Source organism: Impatiens glandulifera, chromosome 2 (genome assembly GCF_907164915.1).
Source record: "Impatiens glandulifera chromosome 2, dImpGla2.1, whole genome shotgun sequence".
Taxonomy (NCBI): domain Eukaryota; kingdom Viridiplantae; phylum Streptophyta; class Magnoliopsida; order Ericales; family Balsaminaceae; genus Impatiens; species Impatiens glandulifera.
The window spans coordinates 35,942,987-35,962,173 of NC_061863.1; the positions used below are offsets into that span (position 1 = coordinate 35,942,987).

At 32.7% G+C, this 19,187-nt stretch overlaps 1 protein-coding gene across 2 annotated transcripts; it reads right to left on the reverse strand.

Moving 5' to 3' along the window:
- Positions 1-9,700: 9,700 nt before the first annotated feature.
- LOC124925523 (AMP deaminase-like) lies at positions 9,701-18,602 on the reverse strand. Of its 2 annotated transcripts, none has more exons than XM_047465547.1 (20): positions 18,118-18,602; positions 17,081-17,253; positions 16,572-16,773; positions 15,772-15,950; positions 15,626-15,677; positions 15,385-15,512; positions 15,108-15,287; positions 14,911-14,978; positions 14,671-14,813; positions 13,485-13,546; positions 13,174-13,287; positions 12,534-12,674; positions 11,962-12,114; positions 11,813-11,866; positions 11,626-11,736; positions 11,368-11,541; positions 10,826-10,906; positions 10,641-10,739; positions 10,171-10,254; positions 9,701-10,032 (listed from the first exon to the last, which is right to left on the reverse strand). In XM_047465547.1, exons 1-19 carry the CDS (start codon positions 18,482-18,484, stop codon positions 10,186-10,188), a joined length of 2,550 nt encoding a protein of 849 aa, XP_047321503.1. In that variant the 5' UTR covers positions 18,485-18,602; the 3' UTR covers positions 9,701-10,032; positions 10,171-10,185. The 2 variants fall into 2 exon arrangements, with proteins under 2 accessions (XP_047321503.1, XP_047321502.1); XM_047465546.1 differs by having other exon boundaries at positions 9,701-10,037.
- Positions 18,603-19,187: the final 585 nt, after the last annotated feature.

Sequence of the window (19,187 nt, forward strand, 5' to 3'; positions counted from 1 at the left end):
TTCTCAAGTTTGAGAAGAATGGGTGATGTAGGAGCTTTGACTCCGAACATCCATAAACATTTTGTGTCTTGTGTTCCTTGCTATTACATCATCCTAATCATGTTGTGCTACTTCAAGTCGAAACAAATATTTCTGCACTTGAACTCCGTTCAAGAGTTTGTGACGACTTGCGAAGAATAGAAACCAATATTAACTTCTAACAAAGTTCATATCAAACGAAGTGTGTGAAAGCGTTCAACGTAAGTAGACCCCGTCTCTATCGTTGATCCCGATCCTAACAAAAACTTAGTTTTTTAAACTATGAGATCATTTTCACTCTTATGTAAAATATTATTCTCGAAAATAGGTGACTATTTATATTACGATGTAAAACCTAATTCTCGAAACTAGGTGAACATTTTCACTCCGATGTAAAACTCAGTTCTCAAAACTATGTGATCAATTTCACTTTAATGTAAAACCTATTCTCATTACTCTACTATAAAACTAATTTATTGAAATTAGGTGATCGTTTTCACTCCATTATAAAACCTAGTTCTCGTAACTAAGTTGTCGTTTTAACTTCAATGTAAAATTTGGTTCTTAAAACTAGGTGATCGTATTCACTATGATGTAAAATCATTGTTCTCAAAACTAGGTGAGAATTTTCACTCTAATTTAAAATCTATTCTCGAAACCGAGTCATCATTTTCATTCCTATGTAATACCTAATTAACTATGTTATTGTGTTCACTCTGATGTAAAACCTACTTCTTGAAACTAGGCGATCGATTTCACTTCATTGTAAAAATTAGTTCTCGAAACTAGGTGATCATATTTATTTTGATGTAAAACCTAGATCTCAAAACTAGGTGATCGTTTTCACTCCGAAGTAAAACCTAATTCTTGAAACTCTGTGATCGTTTTCACTCCGATTTAAAATCTAAATCTTGAAACACTATGATTGTTTTCAATCAGATATAAAAGCAAGTTCTCAAAACTATGTGATTATTTATTTTCACTCCGATGTAAAACCTAGTTTTCGAAACTAGGTGATCATTTTCCATTAGAGGTAAAACTTACTTCTCGAAACTAGTTGATTGGATTCACTCCGATGTAAAACATAGTTCTCAAAACTAAGTGATCAGTTTAACTCCGATGTAAAACTTAGTTTCGAAACAATGTGATCATTTTCACAAAACTATGTGATTGTTACTCCGATGTAAAATCTAGTTCTCATAACTAGGTAATTGATTCATTCCGTTATAAAACCTAGTTCTTAAAACTAGGTGATCATTTTCACCCTGATGTAAAACCTTGTTCTTGAAACACTCTAATGTAAACCTAGTTCTTGAAACAAGGTGATCGTTTTCACTATAATGTAAAATCTTGTTCTCAAATCTAGGTTATCATTTTCACTCCGATGTAAACCCTAGTTCTTGAAACAAGATGATTTTTTCACTCCTATGTAGAACTAGTTCTCGAAATGGGATGATCATTTTCAATCCGAATTAAAACCTAGTCCTCGAAGTTACATAATCATTTTCACTCCGATGTTAATTCTAGTTCTTAAAACTAGGTGATCATATTCACTTCGATGTAAAACCTAGTCTTTGAAACTAGGAGATTTTTTCACTTCGATGTAAAACATTATTTTCAAAACTAGGTGATTATTTTTATTACAATGTAAAACCTAGTTCCTTAAACTAAGTGAGCATCTTCATTCTGATGTATAACCTAGTACTCAAAACTATGTGATCGATTTCACATTAATGTAAAACCTAGTTCTCTAAACTATGTAATCGTTACTCTGATGTAAAACCAATTTATTGAAAATGGGTGATCGTGTTTACTCCATTGTAAAAGCTAGTTCTCGTAACTAAATGATCATTTTAACTCCGATGTAAAACCTAGTTTCTTAAACTAGGTCATTGTTTTCACTCCTATGTAAAATATTGTTCTCGAAACTAGTTGATTGTTTTTATTTTGATATAAAATATAGTTTTTGAAACAAGGTGAGCATTTTCACTCCAATTTAAAAACCTAGTTCTCAAAACTAGGTCATCGCTTTCACTCTTATGTAATACCTAGTTCTCGAAACTATGTGATCGTTTTCATTCAGATGTAAAACCTACTTCTTGAAACTATGTGGTAGATTTCACTTCGTTTTAAAATTTAGTTTTCGAAACTAGGTGATCATTTTTATTTAGATGTAAAACCTAGATCTCAAAACTAGGTGATCGTTTTCACTCAATGTAAAGTTATGTTTTTGAAACTAGGTGATTATTTTCACTCTAAAGTAAAACCTAGTTTTCACAACTAGGTAATTGTATTAACTCCGATGTAAAACGTAGTTGTCATTAATATATTATCATTTTCACTCTGATGTAAAACCTAGTTCCCGTAACTAGTTGATTGGTTTCACTTTAATATAAAAACTAATTCTTGAAACTATGTGGTCGTATTAACTCCGATGTAAAATATAGTTCTCGAAACTAGGTGATCGGTTTTATTTCAATATAAAAGTTTGTTCTCAAAACTAGGTAATCATTGTGACTCTATATAAAACCTAGTTTTCAAAACTAGATAATCGTTTTCACTCTAATGTAAAACCAAGTTCTCACAACAAGGTTATCATTTTCATTCTAATGTAAAGCCAAGTTCTCGAAACTAGGTGATTGGTTTCACAACAATGTAAAACCTAATTCTCAAAACTAGGTGAGCGTTTTCACTCCAATATAAAACCTTGTTCTCGTAACTATGTAATCGTTTTCACAACAGTGTAAAACTTAGTTCTCGAAACTAGGTGATCGTTTTTACTTCGATGTAAAACCAAATACTCACACCAATGTTATCATTTTCACTTCGATGTAAAAACAAATTATCGAAACTAGGTGATTGGTTTCACTTTGATATAAAACTTAGTTCTCAAAATTAGGTGGTCATTTTCACTCCGATATAAAACCTAGTTCTTGAAACAAGGTGATCATTTCTAGTCCAGCATAAAATTATTTCTCAAAACGAAGTGAAAGTTTTCACTCCTGTGTAAAACTCAGTTCTTTAAATTAGATGATCGTTTTCACTCCGATGTAAAATCTAATTCTCAAAATTATGTGATTGTTTCACTCCGAAGATCGTTTTAACTTTGATGTAAAAAATATTTTTCTTGAAACAATGTGATCGTTTTTACTCTGATGTAAAACCAATTTTTTTGAAAAAATGTGGTCATTTTCATTCCGATGAAAACCTAGTTCTCAAAACTAGGTGATCGTTTTCACTCCTATATAAAACTTAGTACTTGAAATTAGGTGATCATTTTCACTCTGATATAAAACCTAGTTATTGAAATTATATGATTGTTTTTTTTAATTCAAACCTAGTTCTCGAAATTAGATGAGCGTTTTTACTTCGATATAAAACATAGTTCTCGAAATGAGGTGATTGATTTCACTCCGATAAAATAATTGTTTTCACTCTAATGTAAAACATTGTTCTTGAAATAAGGTGATCGTTTTCACTCCGATATAAAACCTAGTTTTTTAAATAAGGTGATCGTTTTCACTTCGATGTAAATATTTTTCTCGAAACTATGTGATCATTTTCACTCGAATGTAAAACTTAATTCTCGAAACTAGGTGATTGGTTACACTTCGATGTAAAAATAGTTACTCGCAACAAGTTTATTGTTTTCACTCTAATGTAAAACCAAGTTCTTGAACTAGGTGATTTGTTTCACTTTGATGTTAAACCTAGTTCTTTAAATTATGTGATCATTTTCACTCCGATATAAAACTTTGTTCTCAGAACTATGAGCATTTATATTTTGAATTGAAACCTAGTTCTTGAAACTAGGTGATCTTTTTACTCCGATGTAAAACTTAGTTTTCAAAACCAGGTGATTGGTTTCACTTCGATATAAAACCTAGTTCCCGAAACTAGGTGATCGTTTTTACTCTAATATAAAACTTTGTTCTTGAAATAAGGTGATCGTTTTCACTCCGATATAAAACCTAGTTCTTCAAACAAGGTGATTGTTTTTACTCTAATATAAAACATAGTTCTCAAAACTAGGTTATCCTTTTACTCCGATGTAAAACATAGATCTAGAAAAAGGTGATTGTTTTCACTTCTATGTAAAACTTAGTTCTCAAAACTAGATGATCATTAGTACTTCGAATTAAAACCTAGTTCTCGAAGTTACGTGATCATTTTCACTCTGATGTAAAACATAATTCTCTAAACTAGGCGATCATTTTCACTTTGATGTAAAACGTAGTTCTTGAAAGTATGTGATATCTATCACTCCGATATAAAACATTATCTCGAAACGATGTGTTCATTTTTATTTGGATGTAAAACCTAGTTCTAGAAACTAGATGAGCTTTTTCACTCCGATATAAAACTTAATTCTGAAAACAATGTGATCGTTTTCACTCATATGTATAACTTATTTTTCAAAACTAGATGATTATGATCACTCCGAATTAAAACCTATATGTCGAAACTGGGTGAGAGTTTTCACTCTTATGTAAAACATAGTTCCCAAAACTAGGTCATTGTTTATACTTCAAAACTATGTATTCGTTTTCACTCGATATAAAACATAGTTCTCGAAACTAGGCGATCATTTTTACTTCGATGTAAAATCTAGTTCTCACCTAGGTTAAAGTTTTCACTCCGATGTAAAACCTAGTTCTCGAAACTAGGTGATTGGGTTCACTCTAATATAAAACCTAGATCTCAAAATTATGTGATTGTTACTCCGATGTAAAACCAAATTATTAAAACAATGTGATCGTTCCACTCCTATGTAAAACCTAGTTCTTGTAACTAGGTGGTTATTTTCACTCCGATGTAAAACCTGGTTCTTGAAACTAGGTTATCATTTTAACTCTAATGTAAACATTATTCTCGAAACTATGTGATCATTTTCACTTCAATGTAAAACCAAGTTTTCGAAATTAGGTGATCGATTTCACTTTGATGTAAAATCAATTACTAACAACAAGGATATCGTTTTCACCCTGATATAAAACCTAGTTCTCGAACTAGGTGATTAAATTCACTCTGATGTAGAAAAAAGTTCTTAAAACTAAGTGATCGTTTTCTCTCCAATGTAAAATATAGTTCTTGTTTTTACGGATAATATGTGGATGAAAAAATGTTGTATTATGGTTAGTCGTTATCGTATGTGTCACGAGAAGGTTGAATCGTAAACTCACTTACTTTTGCATTGTCAAGGGGTGGCTAGTATCAGTAGTCTTTTGTGGAGTGTCACTGGGATTCATTGGGTGATGCCCGAGTCTTTTGATAGTTGTTGGGAAATTTGGATTGATACGACTAATATGGTAGGCCTACAGAATTGGTTACCATCCCAATTATTTTTTGATGAACTATCTGGTTAGGGAGAAATCGTCGAACTTTCATTTATCGTTGTCGTCCAATGCGTATCATTCATAATGTTATTATTATGATACTTATTGTGATTTATTATGAAAAGTCGGTACAGTCCGTCGAAGAGTTAATCGTTCTTCTCGAGGAATTACGACCTCGTTAATCTATTTAGTAATGTTTTTTAGTTTTTAGTTTTAGTTTTTAGTTTTTTTTTTACTTTCTCTTCATGTCATGTTTTTTTCATTGTGCTAAAACAATTTTCATCATTTTTAATATACATGGACTTTTTAAAAAAAAAACTAGTTCTTGAAACAAGGTGATCATTTGTACTCCGATATAAACTTATTTCTCAAAACAAAATGAATGTTTTCACTCCGGTGTTAAACCTAGTTCTCGAAATTAGGTGATTGTTTTTAATCCAAAAGTAAAATAAAGTTCTCGAAACTAGGTGATTGGTTTCGCTCTAATGTAAAACCTAGTTCTTGATACAAGAATATTATTTTAACTCTGATGTAACACCTCTTTTCTTGAAACAAGTTGATCATATTCACTCCGATGTAAAACCTAACTTTTGAAACAAGGTGGTCATTTTCACTCTAATATAAAACTTAGTTCTCAAAACTAGGTGATCGTTTTCACTCCTATGTAAAACCTAGTTCTCGTAACTAGGTGATTGTTTTCAATCTGATGTAAAACCTAGGTCTTAAAATTAGGTGATCGTTTTCACTCCGATATAAAACTTTTTCTATGAACTATGTGATCGTTTACATTTCGAATTAAAATCTAGTTCTCGAAACTAGGTGAGCGTTTTTACTCTGATGTAAAACTTAGTTCACAAAATTAGGTGATTGGTTTCACTCTAATATAAAACTTAGTTCTCGAAACTATGTAATCGTTTTCACTCTAATGTAAAACATTGTTCTTGAAATAAGATGATCGTTTTTACTCCAATGTAAAACATAGTTTTTAAAATAAGGTGATCATTTTACTCTGATGTAAAACATAATTCTCAAAACTAGGTTATCCTTTTTACTCCGATCTAAAACTTAGTTCTGGAAACAAGGTGATTGTTTTCACTCCAATATAAAATTTAGTTCTCAAAACTAGATGATCATTAGTACTCCAAATTAAAACCTAGTTCTCGAAGTTACATGATTATTTTCACTCCAATGTAGAACCTAGTTCTCGAAACTAAGTGACCATTTTCACTTCGATGCAAAACATAGTTCTTGAAACTAGGTGATAGTTTTCACTCCGATGTAAAACATTATTCTTGAAAATATGTGGTCATTTTTATTTCTATGTAAAAGTTAGTTCTAGAAACTTGATGAGCATTTTCACTCCGATGTAAAACTTATTTCTGAAAACAAGGTGATTGTTTTCACTCTTATGTAAAACTTATTTCTCGACACTAGATGATTTATATCACTCCGAATTAAAACCTAGTTCTCGAAGCTAGGTGAGATTTTTCACTCCGATGTAAAACCTAGATCTCAAAACTAGATTATCGTTTACACTCTAATATAAAACTTAGTTCTCATAACTAGGTCATCGTTTTCATTCTATGTAAAACATAGTTCTCAAAACTAAGTGATTATTTTCACTTCGATGTAAAATCTAGTTTTCACACCTAGGTTAAAGTTTTCTCTCCGGTGTAAAATATAGTTCTCGAAACTAGGTGATTGGTTTTACTCCGATATAAAACTTAGTTCTCGAAATTATGTAATCGTTTCTCCAACATAAAATTAATTTATTAAAACTATGTGATCGTTCCACTCCTATGTAAAACATATTTCTCATAATTAAGTGACCGTTTTCACTCTGATGTAAGACCTAGTTCTTGAAACTAGGTGATTGTTTTTATTTTGATGTAAAATGTTGTTCTCGAAACTAAGAGAGCATTTTTACTCTGATATAAATTCTAGTTCTCAAAATTATGTGATCGTTACTCCGATGTAAAACCAATTTATTAAAACTAGGTGATTGTTTTCATTCCCATGTAAAGCTTAGTTCTTTTAACTAGGTGATCGTTTTTATTTCGATATAAAACCTAGTTCTCAAAAAAATTTGATCATTTTCATTCCGATGTAAAATCTAGTTCTCAAAACTAAGTGATCGTTTTCACTACGATGTAAACCTAGTTCTCAAAACTAGGTGATTGGTTTCACTCCGGTGGAAAACTTTGTTCTGAAAAAAAAATGATTGTTTTCACTCATATGTAAAACTTAGTTCTCGAAACTATATTATCATTATCACTCCAAATTAAAACTTATTTCTCGAAGTTAAATGATCATTTTCACTCCGATCTAAAACCTAGTTCTCGAAATTAGATGATTGGTTTCACTCCAATGTAAGACATAGTTCTCAAAACTAGGTGATCATTTTTACTCTAATGTAAAACCTAGTTCTTAAAAATTATGTAAGCGTTTTTACTCAAATGTAAAATTTAGTTCTGGAAACAATGTGATCATTTTTACTCCTATGTAAACTTACATCTCGAAACTAGATGATCATTATGACTTCGAATGTAAAACTTAGTTCTCGAAACTAGGTCATCGTTTACACTTTGATGTAAAACCTAGTTCTCAAAACTAGGTCATCATTTTCACTCTATGTAAAACATAGTTCTCGGAATTAGGTGATCGTTTTCACTCTGATGTAAATCCTAGTTCTCACAACTAGGTTATCATTTTCACTCCAATGTAAAACTTAGCTCTCAAAACTAGCTGACTGTTTTCACTCTTATGTAAAACCTAGTTCTCGAAACTATGTGATCGTTACTCCGATGTAAAATCAATTTATTGAAACTAGATGATCGTTTCCAGTCCTATGTAAAACCTATTTCTCATAACTATTTAATCATTTTCACTTCGAGGTAAACCTAGTTCTTGAAACTAGGTGATCGTTTTTATTCTGATATAAAACATTGTTCTCGAAACTAGGTGATTGTTTTTATTTCGATGTAAAACCTAGTTTTCAGAACTAGATGAGCATTTTCACTCCGATGTAAAACCTTGTTCTTGAAACTAGTTCATCATTTTCACTCTGATGTAAAACATAGTTCTCGAAACTATGTGATCGTTTTCACTTCGATGTAAAACCTACTTCTTGAAACTAGGTGATCGATTTCACTCTGTTGTAAAACATAGTTCTCGAAACTAGGTGATCGTTTTTATTTCGATGTAAAACCTAGTTCTTAAAACTATGTCATCGTTTTCTCTCGATGTAAAACTTACTTCTCAAAACTAGGTGTCAATTTCACTCCTGTGAAATCAATTTTAAACAAACTCCAAGGCTAAAAAGAAGGTATAATCTAGTGTAGCCGAAATTTGAAGAAATGGTTGCAGCAAACCACTTAACCATCAGATAAGCGCTCAAGCATCATCCATTTGACAAAAGTTTGTCGCGTTGCCCACTATGACTGAAGTGAAGCACTTTCGCGTAATACTGAATCAGTTAACGCCCAAGGTAACTCTGTCATCCTAAACATGAATGGGACGATGGTCGTTGACGAACCTGGACAGAACGCTTGGGGATCGTGTGTTCGCGATTCGAGTCGTCTTCGTCCTTGCAACGAATAGATATTTATCATTCAAAATCTTTGATTTTTCAAAGATGGAACATCATTGATACTCCACCAAACATGTTGATTCAAAAGCTGAAATGATCACCCTAACTTGGTGATCATTTCAACTATGATCATAGGCTTGATTATTTTGTAATTTGATGAAGACGATCAAATGAAAATAAATGACGTTTAATGGCATTTTCTCTCAAATATTATTCAATATATTGTTTAACCGACTAAAGGAGGCTATAAATAGTTCCCCGCCAAGACAAAGACCAATAAATCAATCTTAAATCTCCAATCCAACTTCCATAAGATCCGTCATTAAAATTTTCTTAATCTTTTGAAAAATTTTGATGTATAAAGCTTGTGTTTAAATTATCAAGAAGCTTGGGGTTCGCAACTCCAACATCACCTATTTATTTGAAGCTTTTAATATAATTTTAATAAATAAAAGTCCTAAACTAATTTTAAAAAATTAAAAAAAATAGATAAAAAGGCTTTAAATTAATCAATAGTATTTATTAACATTTAAATATTATTTTACAATTTTAAATAAAAAAAATCTAATAAATGTTAACTTGAAAAATAACTGGTTTTATAAAGCCAGATTAAAAAAAATAGCCAAAATTTTAAAATGTAGAAACTGATCTACCTAATTATTTTTAAAAAAAAAATCTTAAAAAAAAGTCTAATGATCATTTAATGATTAGACATCGAGCAATTATTATCTAGTATAATATCTTAAGCATTAAAGAGTTCTCAAGATTGATGCATAGCTAAAAACAAGATGTATAAGACCGGTTTTACACCACAATTTTGTCGGGTCAAAACTTGAACCAAAGGTGAAGAACATTTCTCATCTCCTTCAGTATCTCTATTGATACCAAAAAAAAGTAACTTCTTAAGAAAGCTTATTATACATAAAATATAGTCATTAGTATGATACATTGTTTGAAAGATTTTTATTAAGCCAGTTCGAACAATATACCAATTTCCCAATTGTTGCCATCATCGATTGATTTACGGTGTTAAGTTTTTTCTGACATACCACCATGTAATAAACAGAAATACAGTCCATGCTCCATCAACTGATCTGGTCAGAGAAATAAAAGCAATTTGTCAATGATCAATATATAACTTAACACCAAACGGGATTTGTCATTAATCAATATATAACTTAAAACACCAAACGGAACAAACAAACGGAATAAAATAAGAAATCATACCTCCCATTACATTATCTAAGGGTCTATGAATTGGGGGAAATCGGCTTTCCACAAATAAACCTGTTGCATCTCTTCTCTCCACACCTGCACACCACATTTGATAAAACTCAAGCAAGCTGATGTAAAATCCTCCATTAAGGGCCTGTTTGGCTGTCATCTTTTCTTTCTATTTAATCCTCTCACCCACATAATAGTAATACTAACATGTCACTTAAGATAACATCAAAAATCAAACTGAACATGAAAAATTTTCATGGTTTAACCAATATATATATTTATTCTTCACATTTTTCTTTTTAATTACTTGAACATATCTCTCCTTAAGTTTTTATCTATAATAAGGAGAAAAAACTAAATTGTTGATAATATAGATAAGAAAAATATTATTTTTAATATCTGTAAATATAAATGTTACCCCAAATTGAGAAAAGGAGTTTATATTACGGATGCAGAAAAGAGAAGATTCATACCATTTCTCGAAATTCCAGCCTGATATGAGGCACATTCGTCTTGTGAATATTGTTTCCGTCAGGTCCTCTCTTGTAGTATTCCTTTCCAATCCAATGAGACTTGGGGAGAAACAAAATATATTAAACACACATAATAAGGCTACATCAATCATGGAATAGAACACTTGAAATTAAAGATGGGCTACCTTCAAAGCATGAGAGAAACCAGATTGATAGACTGAATTGCGAGCAATTTCACACAAGTCGCAGGAGCTCAACTTCCAGACCTGATTTTATGGAGATTTTTAAGGATATAACAAATACAGAATCACTAATTATATTATTTCCCTCTTCCCCATTTAAAATGACAAGACTCTTCTGCATAGAATTTTTTACAGACTTTTAATTGGCTGAAATGGCATCTAGGGAGCAGAAACTAAAATATATTTGTATGGACATCTGTCACTGTCACTTGTTATATCGATCTTCAGTGTCCAGAATGAACAGAATCACTTTTTTTCTTCTTTTTATTCAATCAGTTATGAACTCTATTCTGGAAGAATTTGAATCACTATAAAATATGTGATAAAAGTCAACTGTGGGAAATAAACTAGGCCTTGTTTGATGTGGGTTATTTGGGATTATTATCAACCCACTATCCCCAATCAACTTATAATCAAATCAAATTATAACATAAACAAAATGTAAAAACATTGAAGATTGATCAAAAGGACAAAAAGAGGCTTACTGAAGCAGCTATACTGTATTCTTCCACGAGAGGCTCCTTTGTCAAGTGAATTTGCAGCGGATCATCAGTAGAAAGTGAAACATTGAGACCGCGTAAGAAAAACATTGGAAGAGGGTTACGATGATAATCCAGAAACAAGGAGTTGTTGCTCAAAGGAGACATGGCCAAACCAATCTACCAAACAAAAAGTAATTTTCATTGTTATTAAGTAGTTAAAACAGAGTATGTCCACCAAAAGCTGATAGAAATCAAACTTACCTGTGCAAGGTAGTATAAATATTGAAGAACGGGAGATTTTCTCAAATTGATTCCATGTGCAATATTATGAGCAGTAAGGAATGTTGCAGCAAGGTGGTCAATATCACCAGCCTGTCAAATGATAAAAACATGATGAAAAATAAATATGTAATTGATATCTGTTCATTATATGAACCAACTTGAATACCTCTCCAGAATGTGGACGGAATTTAATAACAGTCAGGCCCTTTGACTCACGGAGCTGAAATTCAAATTCCAGAGTAGAGAAGATAATTAATTAACATAGAGATGATTTTACATGTGTGTGGAGTAAAACAATATGATGTTTGAAAATACCTTGTTTAGAGTGTACAGGTTAGCATAACAATAATAGGCGTAGTATGAAAATGCCGGGTTAAATATATTGGTCCATTGTGCTGGAGTTGGCATGTGTTTTGTTGGGCGTCTTTCAGGCTTGCTTTCATCGTCGACCAAATCCAACCCTACAACCTGAAATAATAGGGCAGATTCAGGAAGGAGAGAATCAACTTTTGAAATTATAGATAACACCAGAAAATACCGCTCTAAAGTAAAATTTGTGAGCATGTTTTCACTTTAAATATCTTAAGACTATGTTGGTTGGTGTTGAATTGGTATTAGAGATCTGATTCCAATTTGTTTCATTGTTTGATCATTTAAATTCCAATTCAAATGCTAATTCTGTCCATCCAAACATAGGCTTGATGGATTGGTTGGTGTTGAATTGGAATTAGAGGTCAGATTCCAATTTGTTATTTGTTTGATCATTTAAATTCCAATTCAAATCCTAATTCTGTTTATCCAAACATAGCCTTGATGGATTCAAACGGGCACCTTAGGCCATACAACATGATGATAAAAAGGGACTTCATAACTGAGATATAGCTAACCTGCTTCAAGAAAACATGTAACTGAGGATGTGAATCTGGATCAACACTAACTTCAAACAGAGGAAGAAAGATATTGTCAAGGATGTTCTGGAACGATGTAACTATTCCCATGTCCTTGTATATATTATACAACCTGGGAAGCTGGAAACAGGGCATTCAAATATTTGTAGTAAGAAAGTCATTCCAAGATAAACAGAATAAATGTACATATCAGGTATTTTGTTATAACTTTTCATGTTCATAATGATCCAAAGAAATCTACATTTATTATGATTGCCAAAAAATAATTTGATCTTAGAAAAAATCTCTATACCAAATGAAGCAACAAAAATCATACTATAATAAGGATCTAGACAAAGACTGTGAGAATATCAGTTTCCAAATAAGCTAACATAAACAAGGTGAGGAGAATTCTAACTCCCTTATGTTGAACTTCAAGAACACAAGCATAAAATCAACTGTAATGTATTAGATTATAACCTTAGAACCTCATTTAGCATTTAGTATGCTTCAGTTAGCTAACCAAAGATTCTTCAATATGAAAGATTTAGTACTTCCCTACTGACTACCGGTACTAAATCTTGACAAAGATAATAAACAAAAACAATATAGTCACTAATGGACTATATTTATTTCGTACCTGAATCAACCAAACAACATTCTCACTGTACAATTCATTGTTGACAATCCAACTAGCCATCTGATCCCATTCACTCATCTTTCTACCATATATTGATATCCTATATTCAGCCATCTGTGCCACAAACATTTTGCATTAGGAAAAAAACATGAGAAAGATGGTGAAAATATTGAAGCATCATAAATAACATGAGTATCAAGATAATATATTTCATGATTAATCACCTAGCATCAGGATATAGAAGAAAAACATATGTATATACTCAAGGGAGCCCAATGATTGTAAAACAGAAAAAGATGTGAAAAGAGTACCTGATATTTACTTGCAGAAAGGTCTGTAAAGACCTGTTTTGTTAATTCAGCAAGGAAACGCCCTGTTATGAACAGAGAACAAGAACATAATCAGCTCACCAGAAGTGACCACTACTAATACAAACTTTAACATTTAGAAAAAAAATCAACTACATTACAAAAAGAACAGGGAAAATAATGTGAGTTATTTGAAGTACTGTACGGACACTGGATATAGAAGCCATACAATATTATTATAGATCATCTTACCTCCAAAGTGAGACTATAGAATTGCATAAAACAAACACATAGAAAACAGTAAAATTTCAAAGTTACATATTATTTGCAGCAACATTTATTTCTTCACCATGTCCACAGACCATCAGGCATCCAATAGTTTCTATATAAATTGTTACAAATGCTTTGCAAATAAGTATGAGCAATAAATTTCTTAAAGATCACCCCGGGCTCTTGTTGTCATTGACCAACATGCTAATAGGAGTAGGATATTATCATGGAAAATCGAATCAGTCAGAATAATCATTGAAGGAGAAGCATTGGAAGGTATAGTATTGTTGTTTGGAGAATTCAGTGAGGTTAATAAACACCGATTTTACAGGAAATATAAGGTGGTTTTTGAAACTGAAACACAACCGATCATATAAATGATTAAGTGCTCATTTGTTGAATTAAGTTGATTTGATCATTATTATTTAAAATAACTTAAATTATTTAGATTCAATTCAAATTAAGCTAAAAAAATCTGGCTTAATAAGCTATGAATGACTTAAATTGGCAATAGAGCGCTCAAAAGACAACTCTAACCTTGTAATTAATCAAGTTAGTCGTTATAAGGGTAAATTTGGTTTATTCAAGATTTATAGACTTGACTCCTTCGGAACTTAAAGTCAGTATTCAACACTTAATTTTCAGTTTTATAAAACGCACTCTAAGTCATGGATTCAAATTCAGATATCTCCAAGGAATACTAAAAGGTAGTCTACTGTTCTTTCAGACTAAATTGAGGCAAATAAGATTGAAGCATTATGACAAATCAAACATGGTTCTCAGAAAAAAACAGTTTAGAATATGAGAAAAAAAAAATTGTAAACATATGAAGGGTGGGAATAATTGCTCAAGAAAACAACGTCAGCAGCATATATAAGCAAAAGAGAAGGTTCATATGGGAAAACAATGAAGGACTCACCCTGGATAAGATTGTCTTGTTTAAGGAAGATCTCCCTCAGTCTACTTTGACCACAGGGATTATACTTCAGATTGAATTTGTCAAAACGATGAAAAGTGCTCTTGTCCGCGTGAACATCTAAAAGGTCAACATTCAAGTCATACCTGTTGAAATTAATTTTGAAAATTTGAGTACAATGGTACTGAGGATGATCTGATACTGAACAATATAAGTGATAAATTCTAGAGAATTATTACTTACCCAGTTAAATCCAGGCTCTCAAAGACTTCCTTCAGAGTCAGATATGTTCCATCTCGAAATATCACAACCTGAAGACAAACAAGGAAGATTACTAAAAGATACATGGATATCATGGAATCAGATTTGGTAATTCTAGGAAAAGGGAAAAGCATACATAATTTTAATAAAAGGATAAGCACATAAAAAAGATCTCGTACCTCATCAGGCTCCTTCCGCAACTTGGACTTTATAAACCTCAGAAGATGCTTCTGATTCATACATGCTGAATGGTGAACATGTGTATCAACTTTCCTGACATTATAGAAGTCCCTATGTGGAGCACTTTTCTGAGCTAGAAATTCCCTATCCGCATTAAGCATCAGGTGCAGATTAAATTTCTGGTTGGGCATAGAGAAAAAAAAAGCACACTGTAAATAATCCAAACACCAGTAGATTAAGCCAAAAGATGTCAAGGTAAAGTATTAACAAGTATACTTGCTCTAGAAGGACCAGTCTATGATGGCACAAAGTCCGAATATTCCCAGCTGCTATTACTTTAAGAATATGATGCAGGTCAGTAAAAAAGGTTGTTGCATCAGCAACCGGGAATAGCTTTTCTTTTGCTGGTAAACAAAACAAAGAAAGAAATAGCGGGAAAAAATTAAGTGTCCAATAAAATCACATTAAATGAATACACTTGTACTGGATCCATCAAATAAAATGTTTGACTTCTTACAGTCTTTATTAGCATAAACATGAACAACTCCATCTTCCATCTGAAAATAATGCTGCACAAACCATACCAAGTTTTCTGTTAAAGCTAATCCAACAGAAATGTCTTGGTTTAGATTCAGTCAGTTCTAACATGTAGAATAGAATCACCTCAGATTTTCCTTCAAAAGTATAACCAAATGGATTCAGATTAGGTTTTGGAGTACTTGGATCATGTATGACTTCTGTCTCCCAAGGGACAACAGCTTCCCTAAATACATAACTCTCTCGTAGTTCAAGACAAGCTTGCAAGCTCTTATAGACATCCTCTTCTTCAGGTGTAGGCCGTTCTAATAACAGATTAAGCATTGTTAGAAACCGCCCTTGAGCCAACTTTATTAATAAAACTTTTACAGTTTAAAAAACAAAGTATATAACAAGCTTTAAACCCAAGATGAACTATGCCATTAGTTGCAATAGCAACATCTAGTTCTGGAACAGCATACACTAAATAGCTTAGTCACATAATAAATTGTTGGAAAATGAAAGGATAACTGGATATAGCTCAATTTAACCAAATGTCCTGAAGAAAACTTCCACATTGTATTGTGGTTACAAACAATGTAATGACATCGGTTTTCATTTTCCTTATTATGCGATGAGATATAGTAACCAAGAGCGAAAAGGATAACTAGATATCGCTCAACTTAACCAAGAGTGTCCTGAAAGAAATTTCCAAATTGTTTTGTGGTTAATGACAAAGTAATGATTCAATTATCATTTTCCTTATTATGCATATGAGATTCTTGACAGACAACAGGAACCAAAAAAAAAATCAAACCAAAGGCGCCAAACATGCATAGTGTACCTATAAGTATAAATCATCAAATAGAAACAGATTAAGACAGAGTAGTGAATATGAGTGTAAGGTAAATATAAAAATAAAAATATTTGATAACAATTGAAAAAACCTGTTGGAGAAATCTTGAGTCGTACAAAAGTCTCATGCTCTGGTTCCTTCCTAAGAATGTCTGCTGCCACAGGATCTGGTTGGACTCCATGCACATCACCAGATACATTGTGTGTCATACTGGATGCAACTAAAGGCTGAGCCTCTCTGTTGGCATTAGTAGCATCTGGCAACTCCTGGAACAACCCATTATTTTCTGGACCCTACTTGCCGCAGAGTTAAAAGTAGCCCGTAAATGACAAAAACTATTTCAGAATCAGATTACTAAGTTCAAGGACAATGTAAAGGTAACCGAAATAGTTATTTATGTTAACAAAACCCATTTTAATTTTAAGGATGGTTGATTTACACCTTATTAATAAGTTCAAGTGTGCTTTTGCCCCAACTGAAAATTTGTGTAAATTTGTTTTCCATTTCTTCCCAAATTGGATGCTACTTAGGATGCATGTACCACATAAATAGCGTATGGACACGTATATGCAGATTTCCCTAATGGTTTAGAAAACTCACAACATCTCCATTGGTGTGGATAAATTGATCATCTAACATGGCAATATCAGTCATGTTATCTTCGTCGTCAGATCCTTCCACACTTTCGAAAGCACTGGCACTAGCAACAGGAGACTTGGGAGAAGTTGGTCTGATTAGATTTGAAGTTCTTCTTGTCACTCCAGTGGATTTCTCTGCAAGTAACAGTGAAAGAATAATCTAAATCGTCAATAATGAAGAAAACAAAAAACATATGAAGTCATATATTTGTTCACACAACACAATGATGACCCTGTCTCAGCATAAGTTAGTCTAATTATATATATAATCTTATGTGTTCAGTGTCAGCTGCAGTTGACTAGGGTCGGGAGGCCATGTTATAGTTATACTAGCACTACATCAGAATATGACTTTTTGTGATAAGACATTAAGGGGATTAACTTAATTTTACATTACATATTATTCCTATTAGTAATGAAAATAACATAATGCTCAATTTTAATTTAACCATATTTTCTTTACTAACATGAAGTAACCTAGTTCTTTGTTTCATTCCGATCTGTTCAAGAGTCTCTGATCCATTATGTTGTATGGCGCTACAATTTGGTAGATTCAATTTTGTTCAAGAAACACTGAATATTTAGTTCTGAATGCTGAATCGAGCATGACAAGACAAGTGGTTATTAGAAGAAGGAAAAGGACAAGGTACATGAGAATGCAATTGTGAATGTATATCCAACACCCATCCTAATCTCACATTGTCAACAAAATCCCAAGTGGCTTAATTAAAAAATGCATTTCCCACCATAAAGTTTTATAGCTTGCATGAAAAAAGCTCTTCATCTCAATGACAAGTTCAAAAGTGTAGAAATCTTAATTGATTCTATGAGGTGTGAATAAACCAGACATCTGGGTTTGCTAAAAGCTGCTGATTCAGACTGGGAACGGCTGTAATATCAATTATTGCAATAACTAAATAAATTACCCCCACAATGACTACGGCTAACATCAATTTGAGAAAACACATCATTCCAGAGAGAAATCCGACAAAGGATTACCTGAAGGTAACTTAAGAAGCTTGGGGAACTCGGTAGGAATGCCATCAACAACTACTGGAATCGTAGCATCAGCATAGCCGGAAATCGCCGTCACGTCCGGTAAGGACGCGGAAGCGCGCCTGTAATCGGTGTTGGTTTTTTTTCTGCCGTGATTTCGTCTCTTGTCGGTGTTCTTTTTCCAATGCCGCGGCGACTCGACCGGTTCTAACTCATCATCGGCTTCTTGTTTCGCTCTTTCTCGTTCTACTGTCTTGGCAAAGTCCAGCAACTGGTTTAAGGTTTTCCGATGCATGTAAAAGGCTGACACGGCCACGAAGGAAGCCCCAAATAGAGCCGCCATCGCTAGATGGAGAGAGTAAGAATCCATCAGCTTCGATACCTATAAACTCTGTGTATGAAGCTTGTTCAGGTTTACATGAATGTCATATATTTAACAGAGGAAAACCCTACTGATTTTACAGTAGAATATGGGGGAAGAGGAAGATGACAAAGATAATGGTTTTAGCTTTGCTCCACTATTTATAGGAACCAGAGGGTGGGGAGTATATATTCTATTAAGCCTTGTTCTTTTTATTTATTTCAAAATAATTTTAAAGAATTTCATCAAAAACAAATCATTATATATTTATGGTATTTAAATTGGGGGAATTTGAGCAAATGGCCCTAAAAACGGGCCTAAATGCATATGGTGTGGGTTACTAAATTTAATAGCGCTGGTGACCCCCCTTTTTTTTACGAAAATGTTCCTACTGCGTCACGCATCCTCAGGTTACTTGACGCAATTTTTTATTTTTCAAAAAATTTTAATTAAGAAATATTTTGACGAAAATGCCCAGTTGCGTCACGCAACCCCAGTTGCGTTACGCAATCGCGTCACGCACCCCCAGTTGCGTTACGCAATCGCGTCACGCAACTCCAGTTGCGTCACGCAACCCCCGATACGTCACGCACCCGCGAGACAAAAAAAAATTGGAAAAAAAAAACGATTGCGTCCCGCAACTGGAGTTGCGTTACGTAAGGGTACAATTGTCATTAAAAAAAATAGGGTCATCAGCGCTATTTAAATTAGT

What these genes read in the sequence shown, in the direction of transcription:
- LOC124925523 (XM_047465547.1), bottom strand. Translation starts at nt 18,484, where the DNA reads ATGGATTCTTACTCTCTCCATCTAGCGATGGCGGCTCTATTTGGGGCT. An exon ending in CTTTTGAAGGAAAATCTGAG is followed by an intron (nt 15,678 to 15,771) that starts GTGATTCTATTC and finishes TGGTTTGTGCAG; the next exon opens with CATTATTTTCAGATGGAAGA. An exon ending in GTTTCTCTCATGCTTTGAAG is followed by an intron (nt 10,740 to 10,825) that starts GTAGCCCATCTT and finishes TTTCTCCCCAAG; the next exon opens with TCTCATTGGATTGGAAAGGA.